The sequence below is a fragment of the Gracilinanus agilis genome, chromosome 1 (genome assembly GCF_016433145.1).
Source record: "Gracilinanus agilis isolate LMUSP501 chromosome 1, AgileGrace, whole genome shotgun sequence".
NCBI lineage: Eukaryota > Metazoa > Chordata > Mammalia > Didelphimorphia > Didelphidae > Gracilinanus > Gracilinanus agilis.
Window position 1 is genome coordinate 595,843,208 of NC_058130.1, and position 14,508 is coordinate 595,857,715.

The following is a 14,508-nucleotide window of genomic DNA, read 5'->3' on the forward strand; positions in this document are numbered from 1 at the left end:
CTACTAGATTATAGAAAGGAGAAAAGAGAGAATCCAGAGATAAAGTTATCTACCCCAGTGATACAAACATACTTATTGGTGGATGGATAGATGTTGGTGTTTAATTGTGAATAAAGATTTAATAAATGAGAAGGGTTTGTAAAGAAAGGTATAATGAAGTGTCAGGACAGGTGGAGACACTGGATTTTAGATACCACCCATACTTGGTGGATTTCACTGATCAAATCCTAAATAGCATGTATTTATTCGGCTGAAGTCCTTAAGTAGAAATTATTAGGGAGTGGCATTGGGATAGAGTTGAAAACATTCAAACTAGCCTATTGGTTTATCATTGTTTTGGAGGAGTATGATGCTCTAAGTGTATTCACCTAACTTGCTGAGACTTTTTCCTTTTATATACTTCTTTAGTATTACTTTGGTTCCTTAAGGTATATAACAATCTTCTCAGCATTAGTATGGTCTTTTTTCTGGTCAATTCATACAGGGAAGGTGATTCCTACTTTGGACCTTCCCCCTCTCCCCCTCATTCAATCATTGGCCATGGATGGTTGAATAAACATTTATAGGATACTTTTCAAAATTGGGAGTGTTATGCCCAGTTTCGGGTCCCGATTGCAAGAATGAGTTCACACCAAGAATGTAAAAGAAAAAGGAACTTTATTGCTAGCTCAAGCTAGGTTCTAGGCCACCAGAAACTGGTGTATCAACTCTGACCCCATTGTGAGGGAAGTATGGGCTGTTAAGTTAGATGCAGAGTGTATACAAACGTCCCGGGACCTAGTTACACTGTGCTACAATGAACGTCCTGTTGTTAGTAACCTTGGGTTCTTGGACAAGTCCTGACTGGAAAGTCCCTAGCTTGTGGTTGCTTAGTTCTTGTGTCATAGCTTTGGGGTCCCACAGGAGAAGGAGACTTTCACTCTTTCATGGTCAAATATCATCACCATGGGAGGGATAGTCTTAGCTCTCACTGTGATAATTGACCTTTGTCACTGTTTATTTTCTCACCAGCATTAGTACAGTGCTTTATAATCCCCTTTGATGGAAGTGAACAAGCATTTATTATGCACCTACTCTGTGCCAGGTGCTGTGCATAAGCAAATACTTGTTCAATCCTCATAATAACCAAGTGAAGTAGGTGTTATGATCCCCATTTTACAGTGGAAGAAATCGAGGCAGTTAAATTAGATGACTTCCTCAAATCACACAGCTAATAAGTGTCTGAAACTGGATACAAGCTTGGGCTTTCCTGACTTGAGGCTAGCACTCTACTAAACTCTTCCACCTATCTGCCTCTAATCACAGGAATCATAATGGAGATCAGCAGACTAACCACTGGAATTTATAGTATGTTTTAAATCACCAGTTTTCATTCTTTCCCCATCTCTGAATCTCATTCTGAACATGCAAGCAACCACAGTCTTTCTCAGAATGGCAATAACTTATTGTCACTGTAGCCGTTTTGAAAAATACTCAGCAATTAAGGTTGTTTTTCCCCTTAGTTAGTGGCGAAATGCTGTTTGGATATTAAATATATAAAATGCATAAAGATATACATGCTTAATATGGTGGGCTTTTCTCATTTTGAATATGCAGGCAACCAAAGTCAAACAATAAAAAGGATAATTGGTCCTCTTTCTGTCCCTTTAATCACTATATTGCATACAGTAACATGTCTATAAATGGTATTGGATTACATTTTTGTTTGGATCTAAGAAATTTCTTTAGAGAAGTTATTAAATATATTAGTATACACATTAAATTTCTCCTTGCCTTAAATTTTATTTATTTGATTAAACTTAGAGGTTTTTGTGGCTTACTAGGCATCTCAGGAGAAGTGTAAGCCATCATCTTTTATTAGAGGCACTATCCTGATTGGCATTTCCGACACAGTGGCTAGCTAGGCATGGTGAGACACTGAAGTTCCGGGGGCTAAAGATCTTTGCCAATCTTTGTCTTTTACTTGTCCCTGTAATTTTTCCTAGATTCAGCATAGGGAGCCTGACTTTTCAACAGTGGGTGTAGCCAGTCTATCCTTATTCCCACTGTTAGTGGCTTTTCATATGAAACTTGCTACTTATTAGAGTTAGCAATTACAGAAATAGTCATAGGCTTGAAGACTAAGGTGTTCTGCTCAGCACTGGAGAAGAGGCGGGGAAAAAGGTATCTGGAATACAAAGAATCAAATATGGTTCAAATAGTTCTATCCCTTGCAGAAAAGAGAAGTCTGAGCAACAATTATAGAATGACTAGAACAAAGTAACTTATCATTACTAGTACAATCAGTTGAGAATTAAATATCCTGGTTTTACTGGAAAATAGTTTCTGTCTTTGGTTAATCAATAAAAATGTATTAAATACTTACTGTGTATAAATCACTATAAATAAAAATGCAAAGGATAAAATAATATCTACTCAAAAGGAGTTTACATTTTAAAGAGAGAGACAGGAAATAGCTTTCTACCACCCCCTGCTCCTAGCAATTTGGCTAAGAGAGGGAAGCTTAAGACAATAACTTAAAGGTATGACAGGCTCTAGTCAAAGTATATATATATATGTATATATATACATATATACATATATATATTTTTTTTCAACCCTTGTACTTCGGTGTATTGTCTCATAGGTGGAAGATTGGTAAGGGTGGGCAATGGGGGTCAAGTGACTTGCCCAGGGTCACACAGCTGGGAAGTGGCTGAGGCCGGGTTTGAACCTAGGACCTCCTGTCTCTAGGCCTGAGTCTCACTCCACTGAGCTACCCAGCTGCCCCCTATATTTTTTAAATAAAATAAGAACTGGTACATAAAGAAAAGTTGAAGATTCAAGAGAGAGGAAGGGACGGAATTTTCTGTAGAAGGCCAAAGAGGTTAAGATGAAGTATACATATAAAAGAGTTGGCTTTGGTAAGGAGAAGGGATGCTTCTTTGTTAAAGATGTGCAAAAAAAAAGGAGAAAGATAGATAGATAGATAGACAGATAAATAGACAGACAGACAGAGAAATAGAGATAGAGATAGACAGAGATACAGACACAGAGAGAGAGAGAGAGAGATAGAGAAACAGACATAGTAAGAGACAAAGACGGATGGACAGACAGAGCCAAGGTGTCATAGTGAATTCACAGGGCCATCAGGAAATACTTTAAAATTTTCAATGAAGACATGATAATAGTCGGTATCTGTTGGACACTGCAAACTATTAACTTGTGATGGATTGTTTTCAACATAGTGAATACTTTGTGTCATCCTTAAGATGATGCTCTCAAATATTTGAGATCTACTTTTTGCTTCCTTGCTAAATTCTCAAACTTAATCTTTTGCAATATCATATCTTTGTGAAGTAGGGTTCTAAGTAATTGCTGTGATAAAAAAAAAACAAGAACAGGCAAAAAATCAATATGGAATAGGAAATGAAGATGGCAGTGTCCCATCTGATTCCAAGGCTTGATCAATAGTGCAGTGCCCAAAAGGTATCCGCATCACATTAGCCAGTAACTGTGGTTATTTAAGAATGAAATAAGAATACTATTTTTTCTTTCAATGTAAGTGTATTTTTTTTCCAGATGGCTAATAAGTCATTGGGGGAATAATTACTTATTAATTGGACTATGTGCTACTTCATGCATAAGACTATTAGATTTTTTCTTTAGCTGAGGAGTGACAGGAAAGAAATACTGAGACACTAAGGGCTTCTTGAATAGAGGAAGCGTGGGAACATCTGCATTAATATATATTGGGCATCAGATTTAGATCTGGAAGGGAACTTAGGGGCCATCTAGTCCTGAAGTGTCAAAAATACCACCTACAACACTTAGGAATGTCCAAACCAGATTAAATTATAATTGGGGAATTTTTAACAAAATAAATAAAAATACTATGGAACATAGTTAATGTTAGTTTTTTGTTTTCTAAGTCAACATGGCCCTCATAGGGCCTTTTATATGGATTAATGACTCCTGTTTCTATTTGTTTGACAGGAGTCCTGTCCACCCTCCTTATTTCATAGATGAGGAAACTGAGGTTGAAGGAGGTTGTTGCTTGCTGTGATCTGCCCATTTAACAGAGACAGTGTTTGAACCTAAGTCCTTTGACTCTTAAATATTTTGCATTTTCCATTATATAGTGCCACCTCCCTATGTGCATCATTAGGAGAATGTATTGGATATTTTTCTTGTTCTGTGATTTTAAAGGCAAAAATACATTAGGAAGAGAACATTGAAGCTCAAGGTCATAACAGAGCAGTATGAACTCTGATCTGAATTCAAAAGACCTATATTCAAATCCTATATCTATTCCTCCTATGTGGCCTTGTACAAGTCAGTACTCTCTATGGATCACAGGTGTTTCCTCATTTATAGAATGAAGGAATTGGATTAGATCAAGGGTTCCTAACTGTGTGTGTGTATGTATGTATGTATGTATGTATGTGATGTACCCCTTTGGCAATCTCAGATTAATATTTGTTGTCTTACAGCCGTCATTGAAGGAAGTAAAATATTTCAGTCAGAGGTTAATGAAAAGAAATGTGTAACTTTTAGTTCAAGTTCACAGCCCCTACTCCTGCCTTGAACCTTTTTTTTTGGTCAGTGAGTTCCAAGTTAATTCATGATCTCCATAGACTCTTCTAGAATTCTTTGATTGTTAGTAGTAAAGTCTGATATTGTACCCAATTTGAATATAATGTAGTTCTCCTGCTTTCAAGAGAATAGTTTAATATTTCCTTTTGGTTTCAGAAGTGAGGAAAATCTCCTTCTTGAGGCACTTGGTGGTGCCCTGGATTGAGCTCTGTTTACCTCAGTTTCTCCAACTGTATAAAATGAAAATAATTCTAGCACCCATCTTGCAGGATTATCTTGAGTATGAAATGGGACAATATTTGTAAAAGTGCTTAGTACCCTTTTGACCTATGTATACTACAATTAGATCTATTTCCTGAAGTGATCAGGGGGAAAGGAAAGGAACCTATATGTTCTAAAATACTTATGGCAGCTCTCTTTGTGGTGGCAAAGAACTGAAAATCGAGAGGATGCCCATCAGCTGGGGAATGGCTGAATAAGTTGTGGCATATGATTGAGATGGAATACTACTGCACTATAAGAAATAATCAGCAGGTTAATTAGAAAAATATGGGAAGACTTACATGAAATAATGTAGAGTGTGATAAGTGAAACCAAGAAAACATTGTATGTAGTAATATTGTTTGAAGAGTAACTGTAAATGACTAAACTGTTTTGAGTAACATGATCTTTCAAATCAACTACAAAGGACTTAAGAAGGAAAATGTTATCCACATCCAGAGAGAGAACTGATATGTACAGGTAGGAACTGAATGTTCCACATATATGCCTGTATCAAATGTTGGCCTTCTTTATTGTGGGGTTCGTAGGAAGGGAAGGAAGGCAACTTGGAACCCCAAACCCCTAAAAGGTTCTTAGTATATTGACATATAGTAGGTGCTATATAAATACTTTTTCACTTCTCTTCTTGGATTCTTTGCTTGAACCAAGCTGGCATTTAATTAAAACAGAATTGCCCTCCTATCATTTGTGGGCTGCTGGTACCAATAGCTCTTCATGTTGATTGAAAAAATGGCACAGGAAACCACTAGAAAGGAAAGCAGTGGCAGCAGACACTTGACCACAGTATTTCCTGCTTTTGTCTGGCACCTGTGTTTTCACCTTTATTGGGGCTGCAGGGATGTAATTGCACAAGGCTGCAGCTAAGTGAGCTTGGCTCATGGTGGAGGACAATCATTCTGTCTCTGCTTAATCACAGCTTTACTCTGTGAAGACTGGCTGTCTCATTTGAAAAGAAGCCTTTTCAAAGGGTCTCACATTAGCTTGTGCATAAATCCTGAAGCCTCTTCTGTATCCTGCCAACAGCCCCTTAGTAATACAGTCATTTCAGATGTACATCTGGGGAGGTGGGGATAAGGCGGGTTAAATACACTTAGTTGGCAGAATAAGCCTGTTAAAAAGTGGAAACATCTTGGAATGAGGGACTGCTGTTTTCCCCTGGGCACGATGGATCAGAGGCTGAATTTGCAAATTCATATACAATGTACTGAATTGAAAAGAATTTTCTTCTTTTTTGAAATATGAAATACGTGCTAGTCTATTATATTCTGAGCTGCCACACCACAAATCTGAACATAATACTGTCTAGTCGTGAAACAGAGAAGGTCAGAGATTCATAGGATTTAGAGTTGGGAAGATGAGTAAACCAGAGCCAAGAGTGCTTACATGATCTTCTACAAGGTCACACAGGAATTATTATGCTGTAAAACTATCATAAAAACTCAGGTTTGTTGATTCTAAATATGGGTACTCAGAGGAGGAATTATATCTTTTTTCATATTTTTACAGTTAAACCTTAGGGCCAGGTTTCTTCATCTTCTTAGTATCATAGACCTTTTGATAGCGTGGTAAAGTCTACAGTCCCCTTCTCAGAATGTTTTTTAAAACATATGATAAAATATATATGATTACAAAGTAAGCCAATTATGGTGGAAATAAAAATGTAATTTTTTTTCCTATCCAGGTTCATAAGTCCTTTGAAATTGATTCATGCACCTTCCAAATCGGAAGACACTCAATGTTATGAACATCTAATTTTTAACCAACAAACTAATTAATTAATTAAAAAAAAGAACCTCTGATTTAGGGGAATATGTGACTTCCTTTGCTGGAGTGCTTTGAGTCTCCAGAAATTTCTTGCTAGTTCCAGGATTCCGCTAACCCCAAATAGGGACAAAGAGCCAAGGAACATTCCTCAAGGTTGGCCATTACATGTTGTGAATGGGCCAATGATCTTTTTCCTCTTGTGCTTTGATCCAGGACTCAAAGTTGTGTGAAGGCAGAACCAGGCCATAATCCTGTGGGTCGTCCTAAGGAAACTTTAAGCCATGATTATACCCTTTGTCTTAGAGTGGGGGAATTGAGTGAATGCATTGTTTTACTTCTGCTGTCACCCAACCAGTCTCGTTCTTTTCTACCATCTTCTTGCAGTCAATGCTCAGCTAACATAATAGCAAATTTTTACTATAAATAAAAGAAGCAATTGAAATGTGAATTTTTTTTAAAACTCGTTGAACCAAAAAACTCCACTTTTATGATGAAAAAGCCTTCTGAGCCAGTTAGGCTTCTCACCTGCATAGTTATATGGCTGTTTTGGCCTCAACCCTTCCCCATCTCTTTCCTCTTTTCATTTCTTCCTCTCCACAGAAATGGGATATTAACCCTGGAGGGAAGATAAAGTTCCTTTTGCCTTCGCCTTTTTAAAATTTTGCTGGTCATTATGATATCTACAAAAAAAGCTCAGAAATAGTACTACCCTTCCCATATCCAACACAAATTCTTGATTTCAAATCGGTTAAGTGTTCCCCTGGATACAAGCGGAAGGCCCATGATTGATGACTAGGAGCCCTGTATGTGTACAAATTCACTGACAGAATGCAGCCCTTTGGGAGTGGAACATTTGAGTACAGCTTAGATTCTAAGGCCTCATTGTTTAGAGAAAATTCTTAGTCTGTATCAAGTAGCCATTCATGATGACCCGTCTCTATGTGCCCTTCCTTTAATCGTGGTGTATACATATGCACATACTGGGATTAATTTCATAAAAGAACACAGATTAACATAAATTTATATTTCATGATTAAAAATACATCTTAAATTATACTTTCTTTTGAGTAAAGTATAAATTATATATTATAATTATAATAATATGCCATTATATTATAGATATCATTACTGGGCAAATATGTACCTATATTTTCCTTTTGGTAATGATGACTATTAGAATTTGACTTGAGACTTTCATATCAGAGAAATTGGCTTTACAATTTCTTCTGCAGCTTCCAGTCAAATGCAGTCAATAAACATTTAAATATCTACTATGTATTATTCAACCTCATGACTAAAGGAAAAGAAGTAAGAAGTTTGAATGAAATTAATGCTTTTTTAACTTATAATTCATAGATTATCCTATGTTCTGATATATCTTTTTTTCTGTTTTCCATAACCTAATTTATTCTTTTGCTGTTGTAAAATCTTAAACACATTTCTTCTTTCTTTCTGCTATGACAAAGAGCTTTGGGCCCCTGGACGCATATGTAGATAGATTTTTGGGAGGTCCACAAATTTAGGTAGGGGAAAGGAAAAATGCCAACATCCTATTTTTACTAACTTTGAACTGAAAAACATTTCCTTCAATTATTTAAAAACATTAATCTGAAAATGCAAATGGGTTTCTTCTCTAGACTTACAAAGGGAAGGGTTCTATGATATTAAAAAAAAGAAGTTATGAATCCTTATGTGAACAGTAATGTGCATCTCTTTTCCTTAACATTTGAAAAATTCTCAGCTATCTTCTTATTTTAAATTCACTACAGTGACGATGCTTTATTATTGTCTGTTTATTTTTCTTCCCTCCTCTTAAGTTATTTGAAATTTAGAAGATTTATACTAGAAAGTGTTCACCTAGTAACCTCAATGAATAATTGTCAACATCATTCTTGACTACTTGAGCATTTTAAATTCCATCCAACTCATGCAGGATACATGGTGACTGGGCCTCAGATGCTGTCAAGCTAAACCCAAGAGAGGCAATAGCAAATGGCTTTTTTCTCTCAACAGAGGGGCAATATGGCTTCATGGTCCATTTGTTCTTTTTGGTAATTTGCTTATTCTTTCAGAGCTAAATTGAAATTGGGAAATGAATTGACCCCCTTTCTTAACCTAGGTTGCTTACCTAGAGAATAACTACCTAAGAATACATTTCAAGGTTTTCCCAATTAAAGATATAGCAGGGAAGACAAAAACTTCTTGTCTTGTGGCTTGTCCTCAAGGCATTTAGGTTTCCAGGAATATTAAGAGGCTTATAGAAAATAAGCTGTTTCTTCATAAAGGTCATCTCTTGAATTCATCCTGTGGAGTAAGTGAAGCATTTGCAGTAAAACACATTTCACTCTTGATTAGTCATTTATTCAGGGTCCCAGGCCAAATTTCTCCATTGGGAGAGGATGCCTACAAAAAGGAAGGGGCATCAAAAAGTAATGTTACAGGTCTAAATTTTGATGATGTTGCCCTTGTCATTGGGATCAAAGCTCAAAGTAAAAGCATAGATGAAGAGAGATAATTTTTATCTAGAAAATAATTGGAGGAACATTGTCTAATGTTATGCTTTCCAGTGAGCATGTTTGGTTACAGTACAATGGTTTGCTGATTTTCATAGTAGCTCAGAGATTACCTTCTGCCTGTTTCCATGTAGCTCAAGGATTATTTTCTTCAGGAAGCCTTTTTTAATCTCTCCAACTATTATACTCAAATATTATCTCAAGTGCAGGTAAATAACACAATGGATAGAGGGTCTGGCATGGAGTCAGGAACACCTGAGTTCAAATTTGGCCTCAGACACTTGCCAACTATGTGGTTCTGGGAAAGTCACTTTCGTTTAGCTCAGGTTCCTTATGTATAAAATGAGGATAATAATAGCATCTACCTCCAAGGTCTATTGTGAGGATCAAAGGAGATAATTTTAAAGTGTTTAACATAGTGTACATGGTTCTTACTAAGTAGTGTATTAATATTAACTATTATTATTAGGTATGAAGTAAGGGAATATTCATAAAAATCACTTAGCATAGTTCTGTAAGGGTTAAACTAGGAGTTTTGACAAAATAAGAGAGCAGCTTTTAATAATTTTAAATAATAAATTTAAAATAATTTTAACAATTTAGTTTAATTAAAATAGAGACAGTAAAAGAATATAGTAAAATGAATTATAGTAAAGGAGAGAAATATAGGAAAGAGGTAGAGAAAGAAAATTTATTAACGTCTATGCTAGCTATCCTATAACTACCTATAACCAACAACCACCCCATAAAGTTCCAACCTAATCTAGCCCAATCAAAACCAACCCAATCAGTGTTTAATCAAGCCCCAATTAAGTCTGTCAGTGAAGACCAGCCACCTTCCACAAAGTTCAAGAAAGGAAAAAAAAAACTAACAGCCCAAACCAAAAGCCAAAAAAGCCCTCTAAAGGTTAAAGCCAAAAAGACCTCTCAGTAAGCTCAGGCCCACATTTATATTCTAGCAACTAAATGCCAACCACCAACCAACCCAACAGACTCCCAGCAGCCAACTTCCCTGCAACTGCCAGCCCTGTCAGCAACTGACCCTTTTTATCACCTTTTCCTACCTCACTTCCTGTCTCTATGGTTTCTACTTCCTATCACTGTGGGCTTGTTAATCCCTACACATCTCTATGGTAAGAAGACCTCCAGGTCCCCAGTTGTATTAAAAAAGGAATAAAGAATTCCTTTTTACAGTTCCTAGCACATACTAGGAGCTATATAAATTGTTCTTCCCTTCCTTTCCCTTTCCTTCTCCCCAACTGTTATTTCTCTCTTAAAAAAAAAACAAACTACCTTGTATTTATCTTTTTTACCTTATATATTTATGTATTTATCTTTTTTTTCCTCCTGACCTTATGTCTTGGAATCAAAACTAATTTTGCTTCCAAGGTAGAAAAGTGGCAAAGGCGAGGCAATTGAAGTTAAATGATTTGCCCAGGCATACAACTAGCAAGTATCTGAGGCCAGATTTGAACCCAAGACCTCCTGTATTCTATTCTGGTTCTCTACCTACTAAGTCACCTAACTGTCCCCTTTTCCATTTTCTCCCTCAGGTGGGTAGAGAACCAGGATAGGCTGGTGGGGATGCCAGGATCCTTCTTCTTAGGGTGGCTGTTCTGTTAAATTTTTCCTTGCTACCAGGACAATGATTGTGTGTTTAGGTTAGAAGCAAAGCCAGTGATCTGGGTTTTCTGCTATCCTCAGAGCTCTTGGAATCAGGGAACTGGACTATCCCCATCCATGTCTGAGGGGAGTGGTGGTTACTGGCAGTTTATTAGCAGGTGGTGTTGGTTGCAATGAGGTAAAGGGGATCATTCTCCACAAAGTTTGCTCTCCTTTGTGGCTTTGGGGACCATACTGAAAATAGAACTGGTGATCTGAATAACATAGTTATTCCCAGGGATCTTGGGCTCAGAGTTCTGGGGATTCTCTATCTATAACTATGGGGAGGTGTTGGAAGAGATTTGCCTCGACTGGCATATGCCGTCTTTCTCTTTCCCTCAGACTGTCTTCCTGCTTCAGCTAGGTTGGCTTGATGTTTATCTTGCATCTTAACAGATATGTGTGTGTGTGTGTGTGTGTGTGTGTGTGTGTGTGTGTACACACACGTGGGTGATCAACTGAAATGTATGAAATATTTTAAATACATTATCTCATTGAATTGCCATCAACCCTGTAAGTGAGTAGTGTTAAGTATTATCTCCATTTACATATGAGAAAATTAACTTAAGAAAATAAAATGACTTGCCCAAGAAAGGAAAACCAAGACTTGAACCCATGCCTCTAACTCCAAAAACTTACCAAGGTTCTTAAAATTTCTTTCTACCACTGAATTCACGATATAATTGAACTTCCTGAAGTTAGTTCTTAACATATTACCTTAGGAATGTTACATCCATGTAATAGAGAAGAGAGAGATTACTTTCTCCATTTGATAGGTGAGAAAACTGAATCCCAGAGGGATTATTTCCACTTAATGTTTGTTTGGGACCCTGTTTTTTTTTGCCCCAATTAGCAGCCATTCCATGATTAGGAAAGACATTACAGTCTTATTTGTCTTATAATAATTTTATTATCAGCTAATAGTGGTTTCGTAGATTGTAGATTGATTTGGTAACATTAATTGCAACATTCTAAGAATCAAGATACCTTGGAAAATTTTTCTTCTAGAGCAAGAATACAACATTTATAGATACTTTTCCTGCAATTTTTGTAGTTACCTCTGCTCATAGGATTAGAGATTAAAAACGAAATGAAGCTGAAAGATCATCATCTAGTTAACTTCCTCATTTTATAGAAGGTGAAACTGAGGCCCAGGAAGGTTGAAGGGACTATAAAAATGGACAAGTAGTAGCAGAACTAGGTATCTGATATTTGTCTTTTCAATCCAAATCCATCATTTTTACCACTATTATTTTTTATAAGAGGAAAACTTTTCTATCAATGAAGACTTACATATGAAATCTCACAGTCTTTTGTCATTTATGGAACATTTAGTGTTTCTTTCCTTTAGTCCTTGTTTCTCTTTAAAATGTTGAAGTTTTTAGCTTGGTGGCATAAGAGCCATTGGAATGAGTATAGAAGCAAAAGAATCCCATAATGCAGAAACCATCAGTGAGGAAGTTTTTGTTGCTAATTATTTTGCACACTGCAATTGAGTTGTTAGAGTCTGATTATAGTCTGACCCTGGGATTTGTGGGATTCATTTTACCTCTCAAGTAGGTCTTGAGTTCTCAGCCAACATTTGCTGGTGTCCCCGAGTTACTATCGTCTAATGAATATTGTTACTGCTTTATCACAGGATTGCTTTTTTAAAAGGTCAGGAAATGGGAAATTAGATGGAGTCAAAAGATGAAGTGACTTACAGAAAGTAAATGAGTTTAGTTCACATATAAATCTTTATTTAAAGATAATTAGAAAAAGAGATGCCACTTTTTTTGACTTTGATGTGTTTTGGTGTCAAGCCAGATCTTTTTTCCATATCACTGAATGTCCCTGATTATAGTTTATCTTTGGTTGTGGAAATTATTATTTAAAAATAAATCTATAATATTGTCACCATCTTTTTTTTGTTAGAAAATATCCAGGCAGATCCAAATATCTCTGGAAGTTTTTTATTGCTGTTTGTGATTTATTCTATGATCTTTTAAGTATTTACAAAAGTTCTATGACATGAGATACAAAAACTCTTTATTTCAAATTTTAGGGTTCACAATGATTATTATAATTTTTATTGCATGATATAACTAGAATTAGCTTTCCATCTGTGGCATGTGTGGAAGGGCTCACATCTTCTGTATCTTTACTTTGTAGGCCACTGATGATTGTGACCCAGAAGATCACAACCCTGGCGTTCCAAATTCACGATGGTGAGGAAATACTCTCCTCATGGCCATGTTGCCACTAAGGCCATTTTTCCTTACATTATATTGGTGATCAGCCATCTATAAAGGACTAGTTCATCATCTTGTTGGTAGTTCTGTGGCTTATAAATTAGTCCCTACTCCTTCAGCATCTTTGTACCTAAGACAATACTTTAAATTTACTGAAATACATTTTGCAGAGAGGAGAGACTTTTCTCTTTATCCTGACAAAATCTGTCTTTCTGGTGACATTCTTTCTCTTCCATTATAAGTGCTATAAAAGAAAAGCTGCACCTTCTTTTCTTCACTCCAATCCCAGGAAAGTTAAAAATACTCTAAGATTAAGCACTTGAACTGTTAAACATTTTAGAAAAGAATATTTTAATTTTTCCCATATCCCTTCTCCTAGACTTGAATGGGAATAGTAAGACAGTGGAAAACCTTGGAAGAGATCCTTCTGAGGTCACAAAAATTGACAATTTCTTCTCATCAATTCATTATTTAGGAGAGGAGCAAGTTCTTATTATTGGGCTCCAAGAAATGGATCATAGGTGATAAGCCAAAAAAGACTTAAGATGCCATCTAGTCTAAGACCATCATTTTACAAATTAGGAAACTGAAGCCAATGAAACCATAGTGCCCATGCTCACAAAAATGGGATTTTAATATAGATCTTCTGATTTTGTGCCAATAATCTTACCATGGTGTACCTTGTGAGTGTGTCATTTCCTATAAAAAAGGAGTTTTCAAAAATAATGGCTCACGTTGGTCATTAGTAAAACATAAAGTATTTTCCTCAGAACAACCCTAATGTTTGGGTAGTATTACTATGCCCTTTTTATGTAGATGAGGAAACTTATTTGTAATTCATATAAATGACTTACCTATTAGCTTATACAACTGGTATGTGGAAGAGTCAGGCACTTGGATTTTGAGTTCTTAGTAGTATAGCATACTACCTTCCAAAACTTTGCTTCAGAGGTGCTAGATACCTTTTGGAAAACTCTTTTTTTTTTGTAGTTACACAGCATTACTTTGGTAAAAATTTTTATTAATATTTTTTCTTAGAAGAACCGTATTTCCAAAACTCTGTTTTTCTGATTTCTTCTCAAAAATTGGGAAACTAATTTAATTTTGTTGTAACCCTTGGTACTCTTAATTAATGCCTCTGTTCTAGCTGTTTTCTGGATAATTTGGTATCGTAGACTAACGTACCTAAAATAGCTATACTCAGAGTGACTTAGTTTGCAGTTAATTCCCCTTGGCAGTAGATGTAGCCATGCATTAAGAACATAAAATAAACACTAGAATGGATTTAGTCCCTCCCTCTTAGCTCAATGTGTAGTTGGTGAGATCAAGCCCAAAATAGATTTACTCATTCTTTTCTTTTTCCTTTTCTTTTTCCTTTCCTTTCCTTTTTCCTTTCCTTTCCTTTTTTGTTTCCTTTCCTCTCCTCTCCTCTCCTCTCCTCTCCTCTCCTCTCCTCTCCTCTCCTCTTCTCTCCTCTTCTC

At 36.2% G+C, this 14,508-nt stretch overlaps 1 protein-coding gene across 1 annotated transcript in view; it reads left to right on the top strand.

The window, feature by feature from the left end:
* The window catches only part of MBOAT1 (membrane bound O-acyltransferase domain containing 1), a 138,790-nt gene that overhangs the window by 75,216 nt on the left and 49,066 nt on the right, over positions 1–14,508 (top strand). Inside the window, exon 5 of the mRNA XM_044658130.1 lies at positions 12,948–13,003. Coding sequence (XP_044514065.1) covers positions 12,948–13,003 — 56 coding nt within the window. The remainder of the gene's footprint in view (positions 1–12,947; positions 13,004–14,508) is intronic.